Source organism: Mustela lutreola, chromosome 5 (assembly GCF_030435805.1).
Source record: "Mustela lutreola isolate mMusLut2 chromosome 5, mMusLut2.pri, whole genome shotgun sequence".
NCBI lineage: Eukaryota > Metazoa > Chordata > Mammalia > Carnivora > Mustelidae > Mustela > Mustela lutreola.
Window position 1 is genome coordinate 59,880,040 of NC_081294.1, and position 23,307 is coordinate 59,903,346.

A 23,307-nucleotide genomic window follows, 5' to 3' on the forward strand; every position below is an offset into this window, starting at 1 on the left:
ATGTAGTTGGGACTGAGAACCACTAGTCTGGCTGCACTTAGGTGGTGAGATACCTTCTGGGTCTGAGCTTCCTGGGAGGCCGTGAGGTATCACACTCCAAACACTGGACAAACTTTGTCGCATCGTTATTAGCTTGGGAAGCAGGCTTGGAAGTGACTGTCCCAGAAGGAGTCAGGCACAGCTGTGACGGAGCCAGACAGGCCTAAATCACAGAGCAATTTGCATCTCTCATTCAGAGCCAGGGAACAGGTGCTTCTCCCACGGAGAAGATGGATTTGTCTGATCACAGCCACAGTTTGAGATGTCGCCTCCTTGCAGCCTGGTTTGGCTTCTGGGAGGAAATGACCCTCCAAAGTCCTTGCCTTTCTCACCTTTCCCTCCTAGGAGCTCTTGGGACCTAAGCTGCCACAGGGAAGGTAGCCAGAAACAAATAGTAGCCTGGGTAATTCTTGTCTACTCAAGATGCCTGAGAACAAACCACAATGTTTCTCTGTGGGAAAATAAGGAAGTATTTGGCTTGATTCCCAAGGTCACCACTTATTACAAAAGTGATTTGGGAAGGTCATTTAACCTCTCTGAGCCTTGATTCCCTCATCTATAAAATGAGGGGAAGAATTTTTACTAGTCATAATTATCATGATGATTTCTTAAGAAAAAGTAATGAGGGAAAAAATAGAAAAGAAAAGAAAGAAGGAAAAGTAATTAGAAGAGTGTCTGGTGCAGAATAAGTGATTAATAAAAAGCAGTCATTAATCAAAATTTTAATCCATCTGTCTCCCTTTGCCTAGCCTGTGGACCTCCTGAAAGTAGACATGATTTTTTTTTATATATTTCTTATTTTTGTCTTTCTCCCCATACCCACCCCATACAATGCCTATTATATTGCCCAGCAACTAATAGATGCTTAAGGAATGTCACATTTTTTATTTTTACTTTTTAAAATTTAGAATACCAATATGACAACAAATGTATATTTTTCAAATAATATATGCACATTTAAATTTTAAAAACGAGTACTTTCTCCTCCACCCTCCCACCTAGACCCCTTGTCAGAAGCAACAGCCATTAAGAGTTTGGTGTTTGTCCTTCTTGACCATGTCTGCTACATACAGAAATATGTGATGCAGACGTGCAAGTCTACTTAACAAATGCTGGAGCCAGAATGTTGATCTTTAACAACTGTGTGACCTTGGACAAGTTAGTTGGCCTCACTGTGTCTTAGATTCCCCAACTGCAAACATCCCATCTCCTAAGACAATGATGGGAGATTGAATGATTTACCATTTGTAAGACGTTTGGAATAATGCCTGGGACATGGTAGGTTCTATGTGAGCTGGTTAAATAAAAAACAAATATTGTTCTGAGACTTAATTTTTCTGAGTGACCTGTATATTTTATGCAGAGCTTTTTGTGTCAAAGCATATTACTGTCTCATACTTTTTAATGTCTTCATAGAACTAAATTTTGTGAATATGCTTTAATTTATTAACCATTTGCCTATTGATGGACACTTAAGATGGTTTCAACTATTTCACTGTAGACACAATTTGTAAGTATTATAAATCTTTGCATGCTTCTGGGAATATTCCTTTCAAATAGATTCCCTGAAGTAGAATTGTTGAACCCAAGATCGAGTATGTACACTTAAAAATTTTGATAGATATTGTGAAAATTGCTACTCAAAAGGTTGTACTGATTTACTCCCTAGGTGGGTGTGTACAAGTCACCATTTCCCCACACCATTGTCCACACTGGACATTTTTTCCCCCATTCTGATGGTGGGTGGAAAAATTAAGTATTTGCTAAACTATATGGACAAATAAGTGTGTAAATGAATATGTGATTGAATCAATGAACAAAATGGGTCAACACATGAACCAGGAGAACTTGGATTCACTGGTTTATCTGCTCCCCTCCCCCACCGGCACACTGGCCATGAGCTCACTGACCTCCCTTCTCTGCCCACAGCCTGATGGAGTGTGCTGCAGAGCACCCGACTATTTTCAAGTCGGTGGAAAACTTTGTGAACCTGGTGAAAGGCCTCCTGGAGAAGCTGCTCGATTACCGGGGTGTGATGGCGGATGAGAGCAAAGACAACCGCATGAGCTGCACCGTGAATCTGCTGGTGTGTGGGCTTGGCCACCTCGCCCCAAGGCCCCATCAGACCAGAGTCCTTGGGGCAGGCCTGGTGTGGGGTTTTGCTGTGCTTTTGATAGAGAAGTAGTGCTCAGGGCTTTGCAAACTAGACAAAAGTGAGATTGAATCCCTACTCTGCCACCTGCTTTCTCTGTGTCTTGAGGCCAATAACTTCATTACACGCTCAAGTTTCCTCATTGATGAAATGGGAATGAGTGTTTTCTTTAGTATTAAAGAAATACATCATATGGAAGGGAAGTGGCCCTAGAAAATGGTGTAGAGTATGAGCTCTGGAGTTACATAGCACCTGGGTTCTCATCCTACCTCTGAAAATTAATAGAGCAGACAAGTCCAAGAAGTTTTCTGAAGGGTTTCATTGTCTTATCTGTTCTATAGAGAAAATAACTGTAGCTATTTCTTGGGTTCTGCAGTCCAGGGGCATAGTTAAATGCTTACTAATATTACTTTCTTTCTCTTATGGATTGGAGTAATCGAATAACCAGAATTTACAGCAAAGTAGAATGGGCCAGGCTAACCAGAGCAGCTAATCTCAAGTCCAGGCCCTTACCCCCTCTACCACATGACCTGCCAAGAGTCATGAAAAGTCTCCCTTCGTATGTCCTGCCATACGGTCATGGGACAGGTAGTAGCAACCCTAGCACTTCACACCATCACTGGTTTAAATTAATGAAGTTGGCCAAAAGACCATGCGGCATCCATTGTATCAATGCCCCCTGCCATGCTCAATGCTCCGGAAATATAAATCCTGTCCTGTAGCTTCTTTGTGTAGTCTCTGTTTGCCCTAAGTGGACTCCCTTTTTAACAGCCTAGATATTGCCATTGATTTTTTGAAAGGCCAAGGGGAGTTTAAAAATCCTGATTACAGCAGAAAGGAGTTCACTGCTAATAACTCCACCAGGTCCAATTTACATAAAGAACAGGAAGAGGGGTTTTCCAGGGGTTTAGCAATTTCTCTCTATGGAGAGGCAGAAGTTAGTTGCAGAAAATGACCTTCAACAGTCAAACTTTGACCAGGGAGAGAGTTTGGAACAGGCTGATCCACAAGCAATTTTAATTAGACCTTGCTAGCTTGGTGTGGTGTAAACATGGCATCAGGAAGGAGGACAGGAGGAGGGTATCCGGTAGCTGAGGTCTAGTGTGACTCTGCCACCCGCTCACTGTGTACCCAAGAACACACCACCTCCTCTCTCTGAGCTTCCAGTGCCCCTGGGTACACTGGGTTAAACCAGGTCTTCTCAATGTATGGCTCAAGGGTCAGACCATGACCTCTTGGCTCAGAACTTGTGAGGACTCATTTACAAATGCATGAGATTAGGTGGAGATTAGGTGGAGCCCAGGGTTACTACTAGTCTACATGACCCCCAAGCCTAAGTTGGGCTTCCTAATATTGCCAAGTTTAAGTTTTTGACTGTGGAGTCTCCTCGTAACTCCTCATACTGCTGTACCAACAGGAGTTATGATCCATTATTCTCCCTGAGATCTATTACTATTCCTATTACTCTGATTACTGCTATTACAGCTTCATCAGAGTACTAGGTCTGAGCTTGCCAGCATCAAGCTGGGCTGCCTTTTGTTGCAGACTCTGTCAAAGTGGACTGCCTCTATCTTGACGGTACCCCATTCAGCACAGCAAATAGCTCAACTTCACCCCTGATATATGATGGTTGGGGTACCCTCTCTTTCCCTATACAGTCTAAGATTCAGGGAAGTGACTCTCAAGGAAGAATCCCTTAAGAAGGGAGTTTGATACATTCAGGGAAGTAAATTTTGTGCTCCCATCTCAGGACCCCCAGATAGAAAACAGCAGTCTTCCTTTCATCTCCTTCTCTACGCCCTCTACTCCTGCCATTCTGCAAAGAAAAACACTCATCACTGTTTTTCCTCCACTCCCTAGAATTTCTACAAAGATAACAACCGGGAAGAGATGTACATAAGGTAAGATTTTTGTTTTCTAAAACCCAGACCTGCTGTGTCATTCTCTTGCTCTGTATCCTTTGGTGGTTCCCCACTGTCTTCAGGATAGAATTTAAACTTATCTTCTGAACACTAGGTCCCTCTCTGTCTGATTCCTGTCAATGTTTCCAGATTCAACTCCTTTCATTCTCCTATAAACAGCCCCCCATACTACATGGACTTCTGTGACCTGCCGTACTGTTTTGCTGTGTCCACAGGCCACACTTTCTTTAACCATCTTTGTGGACTGAGCTGGTGAATTGCATCTACATTTGTTGAAGGCTGGCACATGAGGCCCAAGTCCAGGGTTTATGAAGCATGTAGTGAGACCATTGGCCAGCCCAGTTTCAAAGAGAAAAAAAATACCAAGATGCATGATATCTGCTTCCTTGTAGGCACTTAAAAGACATTTATTTGAATATATCACGAAGTGGGGCTTTTTGGGGCAAAAAACTCCCTTGCCAGTTTTTCTCAGAATCTCATATTTTTTTTCACCAAGGTTTTTTTTTGTTGTTGTTGTTATTTTTACTCATTACAAAAATAATGCATACTTATTACCAAAACAACAGCAACAAAAAACTTATAAAATATAGACAAAAACAAAAGAAATGACATAAACTACCATAATCCATACATATTGTAGACCCTTTTATATTTATGTATAGATAGAATTCTATGCGTGCATATTTTTTACAAAAATGAGATCATATTGCTCATAATTTATTCTTTGCTTGACAAGAATTTCATGTCAACAGATGAATTTCAACATCATTTTTAATGAAACTATAAAATTCTCTTTCCAGAATATACCATAATTTATATAGCCAGTCCCATATTGTTGAACATTTAGGTTGTTTCCAACTTTTTTCTATCATAAATAGCACAATGACAAAATTTTTAGACATATGTCTTTTGTGCCCAAGATCTGTCTTGCACATATCCTCGTGAGACAAGAGCCCACAGAGAGAAATTGTCCGGAAGTTTGACAAGCATTTTCAAGTCTTTTGACCCATTCTGTCAATGGCCAGAGACTCCAAGTTTGAACCTACTCTGCTATTATTGCAGATATTTTTAGGTACTTAGTTTAGCATTATTCCAGGAATAGGAACTATCATTTGGATAAAAGATAATTCCATAGGCTATCCTAAGCTTAGACAGTATTTATAACATCACTAGACAGGGCTTATTATAGCAGTACAAAGCTATGGAGTCCAAAGGGCCTGGGGTCTTCACCTTGTCTTCTCCGTGACCCTTGATAAATTTACCCAGTCTCTCCAGGCTGAAGTTTCCCCTTATAGAATGTTTCCATTCTACCTTCTGTTTTGAGGATTAAATGAGATGCTATAGGTAAAGTGTCTGGCACATAGATCCATCCCTCCAACCTCTTTTCTCTCCTTCCCATTTTAGAAACACAGATGGTGAGCCCCAGATCTCCATAAGCTCTGGAGATTTGAGTTCTGTTGTAATCTAGGAAAACTGCATTTGCCTAAACCAAACAATGTAACAGGGTATAGTCAGAAAACCTGTTCTGTTTGGCAGGCATAGTATTTAAAAACATTTTTAAATTGGTTGCCAAAATTTGAAAATCTAGAGATTTTACATAAAAATAAGAATTTCCCTCTTCTAAAAAACTCAGAAGGTGTAGCAACACTGTGCCCTCCTTCTGTCCTGACAAATCTGGAGTACTCTGGCCATTATTCTGTCTCCATTCCCCATTGAATTTCACCCTGCTTACCTCACTCAAGCTGCCCATCTGGCCTGTGTAGGTCTTTGAGCTTGAATCCCTGGTCAGGTCCATCAGGATGTTTTCCTTTGGCATCTATAGTAGATCACCAAATCCTTGAGTTGGCAAAGGAGAGAAGAGGGTGCCTTTGTTGATCAAGTAGCTGAATGTAGCAGGAAATCTGTCCCTCTGGCTGCTCTCTTAAAGGTTTTTGAACCCAGTCATCTAGGGATTTAAGGGACCAAGGATGGGCAAGAAGATATAAGACAGGATTCACCATGCATATAGAAAACCTCTAAAGAAACCTATAAGAGCATGTAAAGGTAGAACATATGCTCAACACTCCCTATATGCAAGCCACATGTAATTCCACTGATAGCTCTGATTGATGGGAAGAAAAGTGAGGGACAAGAGTGCAATGGCCATGATTGTAAAGGCAGAAATTGTTGATGCTGAAACCTGATTCCACCTATTTCTTGCTCTACTTTAACTTAAATCTGTGTTCTTTTTTGTTGTTGTTGTTTTTAAAGATTTTGTTTATTTATTTGACAGAGAGGGAACATAAGCAGGGGGAGTGGGAGAGAGAGAGACTCCCCACTGAGCAGGGAGCCTGATGCAGGGTTTGATCCCAGGACTCTGTGATCATGACCTGAGCCAAAGCCTAACTACTGAGCCACTCAGGGGCCCCAAATCTCTTTTCTTATCTATGAAAGGATGATTGGGAGGATGAATTGATATGACATATAAAGTACCCATTTGTTGGATGAATGAAAGAGCAAATCTTTCTACCTGGGATATTTATCTCTCCCTCATCCTCTTACTTTTAGATCCTAGCCCAACTGCCCTGTTATAGAAACTTTTTCTAGAAGTCCCTCCTCTCTACACCTAGATGAATTCTGTTCTCATGGTACCACAGACCTCTCCTTCACCACATAGATCACACATGAATTTTTGAAATGTAGAGTCATCCCAGGGTTCAGAACCGGAACTTCATATTGAAAAGGGAGAGAAGATGGAAATGTGGTTGTGGTTGAATAGTGTATTTTTCCTACTGACTGCTCAAGGTCTCCACATGGATATCCAATCTTGAGGCCCGGATCCACTTGTTTTTCTTACCAGAAAACACACTTGTTTTATACCAAGAGAACACTGAAGACAGCTGTCCTTTATAGTGCTGTGGCTTTTTCATTCTCCTGGACTGGTACAATGTTTAGAACACAGGCTCTGGAAACAATTAGCCTGGGATCATGTTCCAGCTATTCCAATTATTAACACAAGACCTTTTTTTTTTCTTTTCAAATTTTTTTTTTAAGATTTTTATTTATTTATTTGTCACAGAGAGAGAGAGAGCACAAGCAGGCAGAGTAGCGGGCGGAGGCAGAGAAAGAGAAGCAGGCTCCCCACTGAGCAAGAAGCCCAATGCGGGACTTGATCCCAGGACACTGGGATCATGACCTGCACTGAAGGCAGCGGCTTAACCACCCAGGCGTCCTAACACAAAACTTCTGATGAGTTATTCATCTTGCCTTCCTTAATTTCCCTTACTTGTCATATTGCATTGGCCAGAATCTTCAGTATCAAGTTGCATACTGGCTGGGATGGTACTTAAATTCTCTAGGCCATAGTCTTTTCATCTGGAAGTGAGAATTCTCAAAAAACCCATCTCCCAGGGTTGCCACGAGGATTAAATGATCTAAGGCTTTCAAAATACTTAGCGTGCTACCTCTCACACACGACGTATCTCACTAACACTAAAGGCTGCTGTCGTTGCCCATGTAGGAGGAGCTGATTATCGAAAATGGAGGACTCCTTTGTGATCCTAAGTGGTGCCTAGTTGTTCTGTATGACTCTCACCTGGCCTTACCTCCTGCCTCCTTGTCACTGAACTTGGTAACCTAGCATATTTCCCTGCACAGGTACCTGTACAAACTCCGTGATCTTCACTTGGACTGTGAAAATTACACAGAGGCTGCCTACACACTCCTTCTCCATACCTGGCTTCTCAAGGTACTGCCCTTCCAATGAAAGTGATTTGTGCTAGGATCTCTATGAGGCCCCAACAACAAATTAAAGAGTTAAGAAAGAAATAGAGAAAGAGAGAAAAAGAGGTAGAAAATGAGGGAGAAAGAGAAAAACAGAAAGGAAGGGAAGAGATGGAAAGAAAAGGAAAGTAAGGAAAGAGATGAAAGAAAAGGAAACAGAAAGGGAAAGGAATATGAAAGGAAGGGAAAGGAAAGGAAAGGAAAGAAATGGAAAAAAGAGTTAGCCAATAAATTTTGTTTTGCTCTGTCCCCAAACTCTTGACCTGGCCAGTTACTTCTCTACACTGCTTTGCCTGGTCATATAAAGTTTCAAGTGACATTCACATTTAGCAACAACAATAAACGCCCCCCCACAAGATATATTTTACAATTTTATATAACATCCAAAAATCAACTATAAATCATCAGCATGCCCAGTGAGCTGTTTTCTATCTCTTGAAAACAGTATTGTAACTGCACAATATCTAAAGGATTTCCTTTGGCTTTTGAAAAGCTGGGACCCTGTCTTATAGGGGTTCAGAGAAAATACCTACAAATCATACACATGAGCCAAGAGAGAGTCAAATAAGCACCACTTGGCAAAAATCAGGAGGCACTTCCCAGATGGTTATTGCAGCCCAGCAAATCTCTAACCACTCACAGCCAAGGTGGTGAGCAAGCTGGCAGAGGTGCTGGCAGGGCTTCCTCTTGCTTCTCATTAGTGAGGAAGATACCTGCCTCTGGCTGCCTCTCAGCCCTGGGTGACTTCGTGTGTCTTTTCTTCTCAGTGGTCGGATGAGCAGTGTGCCTCGCAGGTCATGCAGACAGGCCAGCAACACCCCCAGACTCACCGACAGCTGAAGGAGACGCTCTATGAGATCATCATAGGCTACTTTGACAAAGGAAAGGTAATTTGTCCCTGTCTTTCCTCTCTCTGTGTGACCTTAGATATGGGAAAGTCGGTTCCTTCCTATACTCTGCACCCCATCCATCTACAGGTCTGGTCAGCTCTCCCTCCCAATTCTAAGTCTGATCACTTGACTCCACCTTCTCACTACCTTGATTCAAGTCCATTGTTCTCTTGGCTACTCAATGGGTTCTCAGCAATCTGCCTGTTTCCTCCATTGCCTCCAACAGATCATCCTTCAGACAGAAAATGGGGATCATTAAACATACACTGGATCTCATCATTCTCCTGTTTACCGTCATCCCCATGGCTCTCCCTCATTCCACCAGAATGGTTACACAATCCTGCTCATGACCTGTGAGGGCCAATGTGAGCTGTCCTCTGACTGCTTCCCTATTTCATCCCTGCCAGCTCCCACATGTTGTATGCCACACTCCTTTCCACATCGGATTCTTTGCACTTGCTTTTCCCACCTTCGAACGTTTTTCTCCATAGCTTTCCATCACAGGCTCCTTCTCACAGCTCAGAGCTCTGCTCAGACATCACGTCCTCAATGACTTTCCCCGACCAACCTAGACAAAACAGAATTTTAGCATGCCATGAACACAGAGACTTGTCCACTGCTGAATCCCCATTGTCAAGCACAGAGACTGACATGTGAGGTCAAATAAATTTATGTTGAACAAGTGAATGAATCAAGTAACTGAATGACACTATGATGCTATCACTGATTTTTAACAGTAAGGACAAAATGTTTGGTTGGGTTTGGTTAAGAGATTAGGCAGACCAACTGCTACCCACTCCCAGTCTCCAGGTGTCTTCAGGAAGCACCAACCCAAATGCATCCATTTGTCCTACAGGAGATGTGGCAGGTCGGCTAACTGCTCAGGCTCCTTCCTGGATTCAAACCTTACTCCTCTACTACCTACAGTTCCCTTGACCTCTTAGGGACTCCAGTTCCCACCCAAGATAGTGATACTAATAGTACGTACTTCCTAGTGTTGTTGTGCAAATTAGGTGAGAGAGCACATGTCGAACAACTAGTCCTATCTTCTTAAGTTTTAGCTCTCACCTTTACCCTCTTCTGCCTTCAAGGCCCCAGTGACTCGGCCACTTCCTCCATCAAGCTTTTCTTGAGTCCTCCAGCTTACCTGCAGCTTTCCCTCTCCTCTGAATTACAAGGTCTCTTACAGCTTATGGGGACATAATTTAATGGACTTAATTTTGGTCTGTTCTGTCGCTGCCGCTCATCGTATCTGTCTTAGCCTGATCTCCCCACCTTCCCTGGAAAGACAAAATGAGGTAATGTCTGTAGAAGGGCTTATAAATTCCCAGGAGCTGAGCAGTTGGAAAGACTGTTTTGATAATTTACAATTATAAGCCTCTTGAGGGCAAAGAGTTTGCCATTTCTGGAACCTTCTGCCCTACTGGCATCACGGCAGAGCTCACGATTTGTTTACAGCTAATTTGGTCCATAACAGTGTGAACGCTCAGAAGGACATGTTGAACTTTATCCTCTGCAAAGTATCCAGTTCAACTCACTCTCTGCTGAGCAGAGAGGAAAAAGACACCATCCCTTATCTCCAGCTGCTTATTATCTAGTGGCAAAACAGACATGCCAGTCATGATCTTTTTTGTGTAGTACCCTTTGGAGTTGTACAATAATGGAGGATGAGGGAGGGAAAGTCAGTGCCAAGGTACTTTGGGAGCAGAGAAGAGGGAACAGATGGGTATAGCTTACTCTGATAGCCACTGCTGTGGAAGTTTCCAGAACAAGCCCAAACTCTTCAGCATCCCTTTACCTTCCTTTCTCCACAGTGGAGATTTACTGCTCCAGAAACACACAAGGGCTTTCTCCTCCATTAGTCGACCTGTCAATACTTGTGAACTCCTGTATATCCCTTAAAACCCAGTTCTCACATCTATTTATGTGTATCTTTACCCACATGTGTTTCATGGAAGAAGAGACTGTGTCTTCTCCATATTTACGTTTGTCCCATCACTGTATGGAATATCAAGTCTGGAAACCAGCAGGTGCTCCATAGTTACTATATGAGATTCAGAGGGATGAGTGACTGTCAGAGGTCCCAGTGACCATGTGGGCAGACTCAGGGAGAAATCTTAAGGTATCTGACTCCCTCCCTGGCCCCTTAGTTGTCTCTTAACACATGGGGAGAGCATTTCTGGCATATTATGGTAGGAAGTTGGCAAATACCTACAAATGAGCCAGATAGTCCCCTGACCCAGCCCAGGACTATATCACCATCTTCCTGTCAGGCTTAAGAAAAGAAAAGCCCCAGCCCAGTCTGGTCTGTAGACTTGGTTCCTCCTGGCACATAAAGCATTTTTATGCCCTTCACTAAGTTGTCCACGGGTTTACAGCCGTGGCTCCTCCACTCGGCACTTGCTTTTATTTATTTTTATGCTTGGATGCAGAGAGAGCATTTTTGCTACAAAGCACACACTACATTTTGGCAACCTCCCCTCTCTCCTTCTCCACCTCCCCTAGCTTCTTCATTTAGATGCATTTTCCATTTTAAACTGAATATGAAATGTGATGGGTGTCCCTTGAGATTGCCAGATCTCCAGCCCACTCTGCATCTCACCCGCCTCCCTGCAGAGGCTCCCGACCCCCTTTAGTCTAAGATGGAAGGATGATCTATTGGATTCAGTCTAAGAGCAGAGGAAACCAGAAAATCCCCTATATCCAGGGTTTGTTTTTTTTTTTTTTCATTTTTTTTTCAAATGGAAAAGACCTATTTACAAAAACTTCTTTTTTTTTTTTTTTTTTTTTTTTTTTTTTTTTTTTTTTTTTTTAAGAGAGGGACTGGGGTGTGGGGCAGAGGGAGAGGAAGAGAGAGAATTTTAAGCAGGCTTCATGCCTAGTGCGGAACCCAACATGGGGCTCAATCTCACAAATCTGAGATCATGACCTGAGCTGAAATCAAAAGTCAAATACTTAACCAGCTAAGCTATCCAGGTGCCCCTTACAGAAAGTTCTAATCACTCTTTTTATGCTCTAGTTCCAGATCCATCCCCACCTCTATACAGCCCCTCCCAACTCATACACTCCAAATAACCCCATTAGGAAGTGACAGGTATAAAATTTTGGTTACATGAGATGAATAAGTTCTAGAGACCTGCTGTCCAACCTTAGGTCTATAGTTGACAATCCTCAGGTCACACCCAGGTGTGCATTCTAGCCCAGCTGTTGGTCAGGCGTGTGACCTGGGACAGTGTTTCTGTCTATCTGAACCTCCATTTCTCACTTGGGAAATGCAGATGTTACCAGTCACCTCCCAGATCAGCTGTGAAGAACCAAAGAGCATGCAACTAAAGTATTTATCCTCTTCTCTGACTGCTCCATTATTTGTCACAAAACTAGAGTGCGGGGCCGAGGAAGGGTCATGCTCCCTGTGAGGTAACTGGCTTGCTGTGCATGGGCTGGGCCTGGGTCTGAGAGAGGCTTGCAGTCCCAGGAGGCATGCTGCCGCAAGTCCCTTCCTCAGCAAGATTCTGCAAGCCTGGAGATGCCTCCTAACCTTTGTGTCCATGACCTTCCTATAGATGTGGGAAGAAGCCATCAGTCTGTGCAAGGAGCTGGCGGAACAGTATGAGATGGAGATCTTTGACTATGAGCTCCTGAGCCAGAACCTGGTAAGGTTGGGAGCCCAGGGCCTCGGACTCCCCAGGGAGGCTGGCGAGAGGAAGTGGGAGGCCAGGTGGGGTCAGGACTACAGAAAAGGACTGGAAGTAGGGCCTGGGCTGAGGAAGGCTGCTGCAAGCCTTCCTTCCAGATGGGAATATTTCCAGAGAGAGTATTCTGGGAAAACTCATCAGTGACAGTTTCCCGGATGGAGTGGTAAGTACCTGCTTGGCACTGGGGCAGCCGCTGCTGTTGCATACCCGATAAACACTGGGCTACATTTGCAGTAAAATCCCCACAAATCACTAAGCCAATTAAATAAAAACGCAAATTTGTGCTTTCTGATTAACAGATAAATCACATTAAAATGCTCCCCATCTGGCCATTCCCCATTAGCTCCTCGGTGCTGGTGATTTGGTGGGGGTGAGTGGAAAGTGGGGGAAGCCAGCCTAGCCTGCTCATGCTGCAGATACGGGGCTTGGTGGGGAGGTGGCCTCTGTAGGGACAATGCAGGACACCCTGGCTGCTCCTACTGCTCAGACACTTCCCTCAGACCCAGGACCCCGATGCCCCATGCTGGCCTATTTGAAAGACCAGTCCAACTGTGTCCAGGAAACTCTAAAGCAAGAGGCAGAATGTGGAGAGATGATTTATGGCTCCTTTGAGGGGGAAATTGGTACTGAGTACAGTGTTCTTGTTAAAAACAGCCGAGCTGTTAGCGGTTTGTGCTGTGTGTAAGATGCAATGCAAACACACAATCAGTCACACCAAAAGACACTACGTCTACCTCATGTACATCCACATAGATGTTTGCAGACATGGAGACACGCATGCCTTCTCAACATGTGCATTCATGTGCTTGCACCAGACACACACTCATGGAGTGCACACTCATGTACATACACCACATTCAGTACACATTTGTGTGCATACATACACACACAGAACACACGTTCGTTTGTACACATGCACACACATGTCCGGTACACAGTTATGTACACGTGCACACACCTAACACACGTGCAATGTGTGCACATGTATGCACAGCACATGGGACACACACGTACCCATGAGACACATGGACACATGCATGTGCCTGGAACACATGCTTATGTGTGTGCACATGGCACACATGTGATCTCACGTATGCACACACATGGTACAGATTCATGTGCCTGCTGATGTACGTGCACATCTGCTCTCTGAGGCTCTGCTGCACAGGCTTGTGTCCACGCACATTTATCTCCATTGTGTTAAATGTAAGAAGCCATCGGCATGAGATGTGGTATTCTTTTCATGTACCCTGTCATGATATCTGTCTAGCTAATAGCAATTGTAAGATGCTAGTAGATATAAAGTAAGATGTAAACTGTTTTCAGAGATGTTAACATATGAAAACACACACCTCTCAGAACTGATGAAATACGTGAAGTGTGCACACACAGGAAGCCATCTATATTCAGGCATATTTGTGCATCTGTAGAGCCTCATAAACACATGCCTGGTGTGCCTGGGAGGGGCAGCAGTGTGGCAAGGGGACTCTGGACAGCTGGCTGGATTAAGCCCCATACTTACTCGCTGCATTAGGAGACACCATTTCTTTCTCTGCAAAACAGATACGATACTTGGGAATTGTTACAAGGATGATGCAAGTAAACGAGCTAGTATTCAATACGGAACTTGGTATAGGGTAAATACAGCTATTGCTGTGATGTTTATAGACATATCCACGGACATGCAAACATGTGCACTGGGCATCTTGGTATAATGGTCATGTCTCAAGTGTGGTCTCTCTGAACTGAATGTGCCTTTGGTGTGCATCTATGCTGTTATAAGTTATGAGTTTTCTCCTTCCAGATCCAGCAGGCAAAATTCTATGAAAACATCATGAAAATCCTCAGGCCCAAGCCAGACTACTTTGCCGTTGGATACTACGGCCAGGGATTTCCCTCCTTTCTGCGGGTGAGTGTGCTGGTGACAGAGACCCAGGCCAGAGGCCTGTAGCCTCTCAGTTGTCCCTTTGTGCTTTGAGGATCTACTTATCCTCAAACTCTGTTCTCTCCAGATTCCGAGTGCTGCCCTTCCCCCAGCACACGCCCAGTCCCTTCCATCATCACCATTCTCAGGCACCCCATGTTTCTCTAGATGTGCAGCAATCAGAGCTGCCCCATGAGGTAGTAGCTCGCTGCCTCTTGAGTGAGGTGTTCAAAGAGAGCCGGAGGACCTCTGCTACCCAGTAGGCAAGGCAGAGCATGCATTCTCAGACCCTTTGGGCTCAGGAATCTCTTTTCTATCTGAAAAATTATTGAATTTTTCCATGAACTTTATATTTAAAGATTCTCTACATTTACCATATCCAAAATTAAAACTAAGAAAATTTTAAAATATTTATCCATGTATTTAAAAATAATCAATCAAGTTATGTTAATATAACTTGTGTCTTTATGAAAAATAGTGTGCATTTTCCCATAAAAATGTATGCAAACAGTAAGATTGTTTCATATTTCTGGAAATCTCTTTAATGTTTAGATTAAGAGAGAACAACTAGGTTCTTATACCTGTGTCTGCATTCAGTCTGTCATGATAATACACATCATGCAGGCTCTGGAAAATTCTACTTTACATCTGAAAGAATCAGAGTGAAAAAGGCAAATATCAGCTGACCATTGTTATGAAGAGTATTCCTTGGTCTTATGAGGTCCCAAAAGGGTCCCAGAGACCCTCAGATGTTTCTGGAACATACTTTCTGAACCAGTGCTCTTATGGATTATTCACTGATCATGTAGAGAGTTGGACTAGGTCAGCTATAGGCTTCCTTCCTATAGGACACCTTCCAGTGAGCCTATGGTTCAATTCTGAGATCAAGGAGATACAAAAGAAACAGCAAATCTGATCTTTGACCTTACTTGATTTGAGGTCCAGTCCAGGACATAAGTCTCTCATTGTTACCAGTCAATGTAGGAATCAGAGTGGGCTCAGGGGAGGGAGCACCATAGCCTGCAGAAGAGATCGATAGTAAGACATTCCTCGATGGAACAGAGGTGGCTTCCCAAACCTGCTTGTTCATCAGAATGCCCTGGGGATCCTACTCCCATAGATCCCATTTCAGTAGGTATGGAGCAAGGCCTGGAGAGCTGAACTTCTAGAAGTTTCTGAGGCCCATCTGTCAGTCCCTCAGATTTGATAGCACTGAAAATGCAGAGGTGACAGATGAGGGCTTGGACCGAAGAACTTCCAGACCATTAGAGGTGGCACAGATGGTACAGATACAGTCTAGAACGGGGTTTCTCAGCTTCAGGACTAGCGACATTTTAGACCAGGTTATTCTTCATTATGGAGGCTGTCCTCTGCATTGAGGGACATGTAGTAGCATCCTGGGTCTCTACCCACATAGTTCTGGTAGCTCTCCCTTCCCCAAGCTGTGATGACCAAAAATACTTCCAGAATTGCCAGGATTCCTTAGGAGGTGAAATTACCCCCAATTTGAAAACTACTGATTTAGAGGAGGCTAACACAGTCAAAGAAGAATAAAGAGTGTATTTCTGTGCATCTAAAACCAGGAGCCATGAGATGAAAGACCCGAATGCTGGGACCTTCCACCCAGCAGGTCCAGCCCACATGGCCCATGAAAGGCAGAAGGGACGTTTTGTGGTCATGTAATCAGAAGAGCAGGTATGACACATCAAAAGGAAAGTGAGGAATAATTCTGAAAACTGTCCATAAGACAATCTAAAGAAGTTCTCAGCACCCATGATCCCCTCTCCTTTTAGAATCAAACTTTTGAAAGAAGTGGTATGCCTAGGTCAATGAAATGAGCTTCTTGCTGTAGTGGGGAAGCAGAAAGGAGAGAGATCTACAGGAAGTCATCATAGATCTGTGCTCATGTCACAAGCCTCCCAGCTTTGCTTGCATCACATTCTCCAAGCCTGGGCCCTGAGATCTCTGTTGCGTGTCCTTTCTCTGCAGAACAAAGTATTCATCTACCGAGGGAAGGAGTATGAGCGGAGAGAAGATTTCCAGATGCAGCTGATGAGCCAGTTCCCCAATGCAGAGAAGATGAACACAACCTCTGCCCCTGGGGATGATGTCAAGAATGCCCCAGGCCAGTGTATCCTTGGAGAATGGCCCAACCAGGGTCCAGGCAGAGGCAGCTCTGCTGGGACTTTAGCCCACAGAGCCCCACCTTGGAGCTTAGAGCTGCTGCCAGAATCATGGTAGTGGTGCCAATTTTAGTGTCCAACGTGGGATCCAAAGAATCCATCTCGGGAAACTCTAAATGTTGCATTCATTGACCAATTCACTCATTCAGTCATTCTCATAATGAATACAATCAGGCCCTTCCTCTGTGCCAGTCATTGTGCAGGGTGCTGACGATCACACTCACAAAGTGATCCTACCTTCAGGAAGCTTATAGTCTAGCAAGTAAAAGAGACACCAAACAACTAATTGTACCATTAACTGTGTTTATACAAATGGGATTAATGCCAAGAGGAGGCCATGCAGGATACTCTGATCGGGTGGACAGAGATGGCTTCCTCGAGGAGGATAATGTTGAACGTTAGCAACCAACCAAAGGCTGGTGGGAGGCAGGGAGAATGGCCCAGACAGAGAAAAAGGACTCTTATGTGCCCAGGCCTCAAGTCAGAAGGAGCACAGCGGGTTCCAAGAACTGAAGTATTGTCACATTGCTCTTAATATAAGATCAAAACTCCTGGGTGAGGCCAGTAGGCTGTCCACCATGTGACCCTCTGACTCCTGCCTGCCTCTCCAATGTCATTGACCCCTCCCTGTGATTCTGTCTCCCTCTCATGCCCCTCTGACCACAGTGGCCTCATTTCTGTTGCCTTAACACACCTAGCCGGTTCCCCCTGGGCCTGTGCATCTTCTGTTCCCTCTGCAAGCCATGCCCTTCCCCTAGCTCCTTTCTCACCCATCAGACCCTAAGTTGGTGTCATCTCCTGTAAGAGCCTCTCCTACTCACTTATGTAAAGTGACCTTTTCTGAACTCTTCATGAGCCTCGTATCTCAAACCTTGTTTGCTTCCTTTAGAGAACTGATCTCACTGTGTTATTTCTTGTGCTTTTTAAAGGTTAACATAAGCTAGACTGCAAGCTCTGCGAGGGCAGAGGCCTGCACTGCCTTGTTCACGGCAGTACCCCTCCCCCAGCCTGCCCCGGTGCACAAAGCTGACACTGAGAAATTCCTTGTGATTAATGCAAAGACAAGGGGAATAAGAGAGAAAGCAAAGAGAGATAGACAAATAGAGACAAGAAGGAAGAAAGGACACAGGGAGGGAGCCAGCTCATTGGAGTCCGCAGAGGAGGGCACAGGAAACACGAGATAATGCCAGTGAGGTTGGGTAGGCAGTGGTGTTCATAGGGACTGGAGGTGACACGCAGCAGGACAGGACTCCAGGGGGCAGAGAGCGTATGAACCCAAGGATCAGGCAGACAGCTGAGTGGAGAGGCGCTCACCCACACTAGCTCCCTGCACTGCACCCCGTAGCAAAAATTAAGTTACAGCCTTTAAAATGGAGTTGACAAGTCGCATGGCTGGTCTGCTAAGTCTGCCGAACCTTAATCCAAATATTTTTCCCTTGGGTGATAAATATGCATCTGTAACCTTTTCATTATGCTCACCTGCCCTTCATGCCTGCTCTGCCGCGGTATTTGCAAGAGGAAATGCAACTAGTCCTGGGGCTGCCTGGTTACAAATGCAGTTTTGGTTAGAGCGGAGATAGATTAGTACTGAGGCCCTTCTTCAGTGGACTTGTGGTGTGGACTAGCTCTGTGGTCTTGTAGTTTGGGGTGAAGGGAGAGCATGTGTTACTGGGCCATTTCATCATCTGGGGGACTGATTCAGTGCCAGGAATCAGGTGGAAAAGGATAAAGGGCTGACATTCGCTAAATGTCCTCTTCATGCCATGCATGAGAATGAACGCTTTGTAAACATTATTTCCTTAACACCCATAAAACTCTTTAAGATGGGTATTATTTTTGTCCTAGTTCATAAGGAAGGAATGTGTAGGGCAGAGAGTAAAGTAATTTTCCTAGGGGCACAAACCTAGTTAGTGATGGAGATGAGATCTGAACTCCAGGATCTATTTCCAAGTCTGTATTCTTTTTATAATGCCATCACTTTCATCAAGATTCACGAAGAGAATATTCTTTATTAACTGTTCACCATGTACCGGGCATTTTTCATGCATTGTTTCATTTTATCCTGAAAGCAATCCTGTGAGTTGGGGAGTATGACTCTGTATTTTGCAAATAAGAAAACCAAGGCTCAAAAAAATGTAAGCAGCTTGCACAAGGTCCTGGGAACCAATAGAGCTAGGATTTGAACTCATGTCTGCCTATTGCCAAAATCTGAGCCCTTATTGCTCTGCTCTCCTACCTTCTCTAGTAGAGCTGACAAGCAGCTTAGAAGGGTGACATCTCTCATGTCTTCTCATTTAAGTATCAAGTAGGGGAAGATATCTACAGCAAAGGTGTCTTCGTCTCCTATCTCCCATCTTCTGCCTGTCCAGAACTTGGGGTCACAGTTCCATGCATAGATTCAATATGTAGTGAGACAGTCTAGCCATATGTCCTCCTGAACGTGATTTGAGGGCTCCAGTGTCCCTAGCTTCCCCAGGACAGGTTTGGATTCTCCTCTTGGGCCAAGGCCAATTGCTAATATCAGTAAATATGACCTAGAACCTTCTCTACAGCAAGGGTTAGCAAACTTCTATGTCAAGGACCAGATAGGAAATATTTTAGACTTTGTGGCTGTGTGACCTCTGTGTCATAACTACTCAACTCTGTTGTTGTAGTGGGAGAGCAGCCAGAGATAATATATAAATGAGTTAGAGTGGAAACCAACGTGGTTTCCTTCTCAGAGAAGGCTGTTGGCTCTATGGCTTGAGAAAGAAAATAGTTTTCCTGAATATTACAGAAATCCTTCCAGTGAGGTTTGGCATTGGGTTCTCTCTCTCTCTCTCCTCTCCACCCCCTTCTCTCTCTCTCTTTCTCTCTGAGGGACTCCCATTTAATTCTCCAGAGGTAAAACAATTAAATCCCCAGCATATTAGTATGGACTGAGTTTATCAGAGGGGAACAATTGAATTTAACTTGGAATTATATTTTAGCCATTTCTTCCGTGTGAAAGGATCATAGCCTCTGCCATCAGAAAGCTCACAGTGTGGTGGGGAGGGCTTGGGAGGAGAAGAAGACAGGGAGCTAGAGAGATAAGAGTCCTAAGTACAGACAAATGCTGTGAAGAGTCGAAGGCAGGAAGGGACACCTGACTGGGGTAAACTGAGAGCACACAGAGCCTGTCATAGTTCACATTTGCCTCAAGGGCTCAAAGGGAGAGGGGGTGATGTGAGAAAATATTTCAAGCAAAGGGCATAGAAGAATCTTTTGGGTAACCGGAGATAATGGTGGGACATGTGTTGGGATCATATTAGAGTATGATGTATTTGAATGCCAATAAGAAGAGTTTGTGATTTATTAGTTGGCAGAAATTTGAGGTTCAGGAGAGGTTTTCTGGAGTTCTGGTGGTCACTGGGATGCGTGTATCCAAGTACACTCATCCCACTTGTACACTCATGCCGACTTACAAGAGTACTTGGATACCTGAGGAAGAGAGATGAGTAAAGGAGACATGGAAGGCAGAGGAAGGGAAGCAGGAGCCAGGGAAGAGGACCAGTGATGACTGGGTTTGTTTATTTGGATTGCTCTGTTATCAGCTTAAAATGAATAAAGGTCTAGAATAGGCAGATAAAGCTCTCACCGCCTGTGCCTGTGTCAGGCATCACTAATCAATCATAGAACTGTTTCCCTCTGAGCCTGGACACAGCCTTATAATCCTGCCACAGGCAGTTACTTTCAAGCTTTCAGACTTGGAATGCAAAATGATATCTATTTGCATGCTCTAAAGCAGTGTTTCCCAAGCTTAAGGATGCATATGTACCACCTGAAGATCTTAAGAAACTTCTCTGATTCAGTAGGTCTGAGGACAGGCTTGGGACTCACCATCTCTAATGAGCCTCCAGGTGATAGGGTACCACTGGGAAAGGACCACACTGGAGTCTGGAGTGAAAGAACCCCAAGCCGGGGCGTTAACAGATCAAATACAAATCTCTGTCCTCTTCTCACAAGCTGTGCGACCTTCAACAACTAGGCTGGCTTCTTTGACTTTGATGTCCTCATCTAGGAAAGGGGATGACTTACATGAATAACACTGCTCAGTGGAATTGGCGAGAAGCAAGGAGACCATGGGGAGATGTGTTCTGCAGCTGATTGAGAACTACACATTCATTAGATGATATTACCATCAATATAGAAATAGTGATGATGATGATTAAGGACCACCAACCAACTGTTAGCAGGGGCTGAGCCCTGGGATAAAGTTGCAAATGATAAGCAGTTCTGTTAAGGACCAGAGTGACTACTAACTTGTCATTAGGACTTAGTTGGCAGCCAGCAACCTGAGGTCAGTCATTCAATCAAACCTGGCCTCAGAAGGGCTGTCCTGGCAGGTCTCACCTGGGACCTGCTATATTTGGAACTGTCCCTGCGGTCGACAACATGGTATGTGAGCCTTAACTGCAGGAATCCCAGACATCCAGTGTTTCACTGTCCAGCCGGTCTTGGATGAACACCCAAGGTTCAAGAATAAGCCAGTGCCTGACCAGATAATAAAGTAAGACCCCAGTTCCCTGGAAGGAGGGATGGGGAAGAAAATGCCATGGGCTGCCAAGCCAAGCGAGTGGCAAGATAAGCCCTGGTGCCCTTCCAGTTCTTTCTCTGGGTTAGCCAGAGAAAGATTCTTTCCTCTTGGGGAAAGAATCACCTGCCCCCCATTAGCCATCTGGGCTCTGCCCTTGAAAATGCTGAAGCCAGAGATGGGAGGAACGAGGCACAGCAAATCCTCAGGAAGCAGCAATGACATGCACTGAGCTGGAGATGACAGAGCGGTCGGTTCCAAGGAGTCCCTAGCCAGACTATGGGAGCATAGTTCTGAGCACGTTCTTCCAATGGGACATTTCAGCATTTGTTGAGGTTGTGCAGTGACAGAGGTGTGGTCTGATTAGGATAAATGGACATTAGAGGAAGCAGCTTGAAGGCGGGTCTTCGTCTGTTCAGAACCACATCACAAGGTCAGAGATAAGGCCTTGAGGCAGGAGGTCTGTGGGGCACCCCCTTCTGAGCTGCCCAGTTTACCCGCCTCAGACCCAGGTTCCCGGTAGAGCTCGCAGAGGACAGTGGGAAGCAGGAGGACTTTGTGAGAAGAAGGGCCAGTCCCTTCCGGGAGAGGCAGCCTGCCCCAGTGCAGGAAGCTGAGCAGGTCTAGCTCAACTGGGGTCTGAGCCTCCGCTCATCCTTCAGCAAGATTCTGTGGGCAAGAATAGCAACTATACAGCTAGCACCATGCCCTGCGGGCCCCAGTGTGAGAGTCTCCCTAGAGATCCAGGAAGAGTAGCTGGAGCAGTGCTTGGGACACCTAGGGAAATCCTTAGAAGATACTCCTGGGACATGAGGCTAGGACCTTAGGCATATCTAAGTCCTTCGTTGAGGTCACAGGTGTGCATTAATGCTAGAATTCCAACCTCTTGGGTACCCTAAGGGGTATTGTGTTCTCATAGGACATAAGACTAGTCTAGCTGGTCTAGTTTCTAAATCATTTTGCAAGGAGCACCTGACTTTAAATGCTACAACAAGGGTATGGCCGACCTGAAGTTTGCTGTAATGAGCCTCCCTGGACAGCACCAGGTCAGCCCAGGTTTGGTGTCAGCAGCTTGGCATGCTACCAGGAGCCTCTGCCTCTTCCTACCTTGCAGCTTTTATAAATCCAACTATGTGCAAAAGTTCCACTACTCCCGGCCTGTACGCAAAGGGACCGTCGACCCTGAGAATGAATTTGCCGTGAGTATCTCCCCTCCCCTTCAGCAGCCTTGATCATTACCCCCACAGTGACCTTTACCAACCAGAGCAGGCACCTGCCAATGTCAGAATGGGAGGGCATTTGATCTAAAGCAGTAAGAAATAAAACTAACATCTATTGATATGGTGACACCCATTCTCCAGTCTTTTACATTGGGTTTGTTTTCATTTCTTGGACCTTAGTTTCAAGTCCAGGCCTCGTGTGAGATGCACTTCTCAACCACAGGGCATTCAGGCATTTGCAGAACATAGGATCCCTCAGGCTAAGCAGGGGTGTTGATGAAGTCAAACCTTCCAAGAAATAGTAATAAGAAGCCACAGCGATCTCAGTCCCCAGCATCTCCTGTGTGCTTCCCAGCTAGGATCTGTCTTTTGTTCCCAAGGCTGGCATGAGGAAGGGCTCTAAGTTTCCCTCAGCTCTTCACCTTAGACTGTGATTCTGCCTATTTTGGGAATCACTGGTCCTTTAAGAATATAGCACTGTGAACCCTCCCCCCAGAAAATACAGGTCGATGCATTCAATATTGCTTAAAATTCCTGACAATTCAGAGACCCAGACTAAGGTTTACCAAGCCTAAATCCAGAGACAACTTTAACTTCACATTGGGAAAGAATTCTTAAGAGTAATTTGGGAGTAGGTTTCTGAGTCCTGCAACATTCATCTGGACTCTAGGCAGATGAGAGGTTTGGGGGCCTGGCTGGGTTCTTGCCAAACTTCTCTGATGGCCAGTTTTCATGAAGTGTGTTGCTTTCCTGTCCTTGCCACCCCCTGCCTATGGGACAGTCGATGTGGATCGAGAGAACCTCCTTCATAACTGCCTACAAGCTTCCGGGGATCCTGCGCTGGTTTGAGGTGGTGCATATGTCCCAGGTAAGTCTCCAGGCCTTCCGGGAGTAGCCAGTCTCAGGAGCCCCTTTAAACTATAAGAAGGTGACAAGCTTTTGTTCAAAGCCTAGAATTCTAATGCAGG

The 23,307-nt window shown here is 44.7% G+C and overlaps 1 protein-coding gene across 2 annotated transcripts in view; it reads left to right on the forward strand.

Annotated features, from left to right (window-relative positions):
* The window catches only part of DOCK2 (dedicator of cytokinesis 2), a 417,788-nt gene that overhangs the window by 374,093 nt on the left and 20,388 nt on the right, over nt 1–23,307 (forward strand). For both annotated transcript variants that reach the window (XM_059174267.1, XM_059174268.1), the window contains 10 exons: nt 1,969–2,125; nt 4,052–4,092; nt 7,750–7,840; nt 8,643–8,762; nt 12,329–12,418; nt 14,265–14,369; nt 16,374–16,515; nt 21,014–21,095; nt 22,234–22,318; nt 23,121–23,207. In XM_059174267.1, coding sequence (XP_059030250.1) covers nt 1,969–2,125; nt 4,052–4,092; nt 7,750–7,840; nt 8,643–8,762; nt 12,329–12,418; nt 14,265–14,369; nt 16,374–16,515; nt 21,014–21,095; nt 22,234–22,318; nt 23,121–23,207 — 1,000 coding nt within the window. The remainder of the gene's footprint in view (nt 1–1,968; nt 2,126–4,051; nt 4,093–7,749; nt 7,841–8,642; nt 8,763–12,328; nt 12,419–14,264; nt 14,370–16,373; nt 16,516–21,013; nt 21,096–22,233; nt 22,319–23,120; nt 23,208–23,307) is intronic.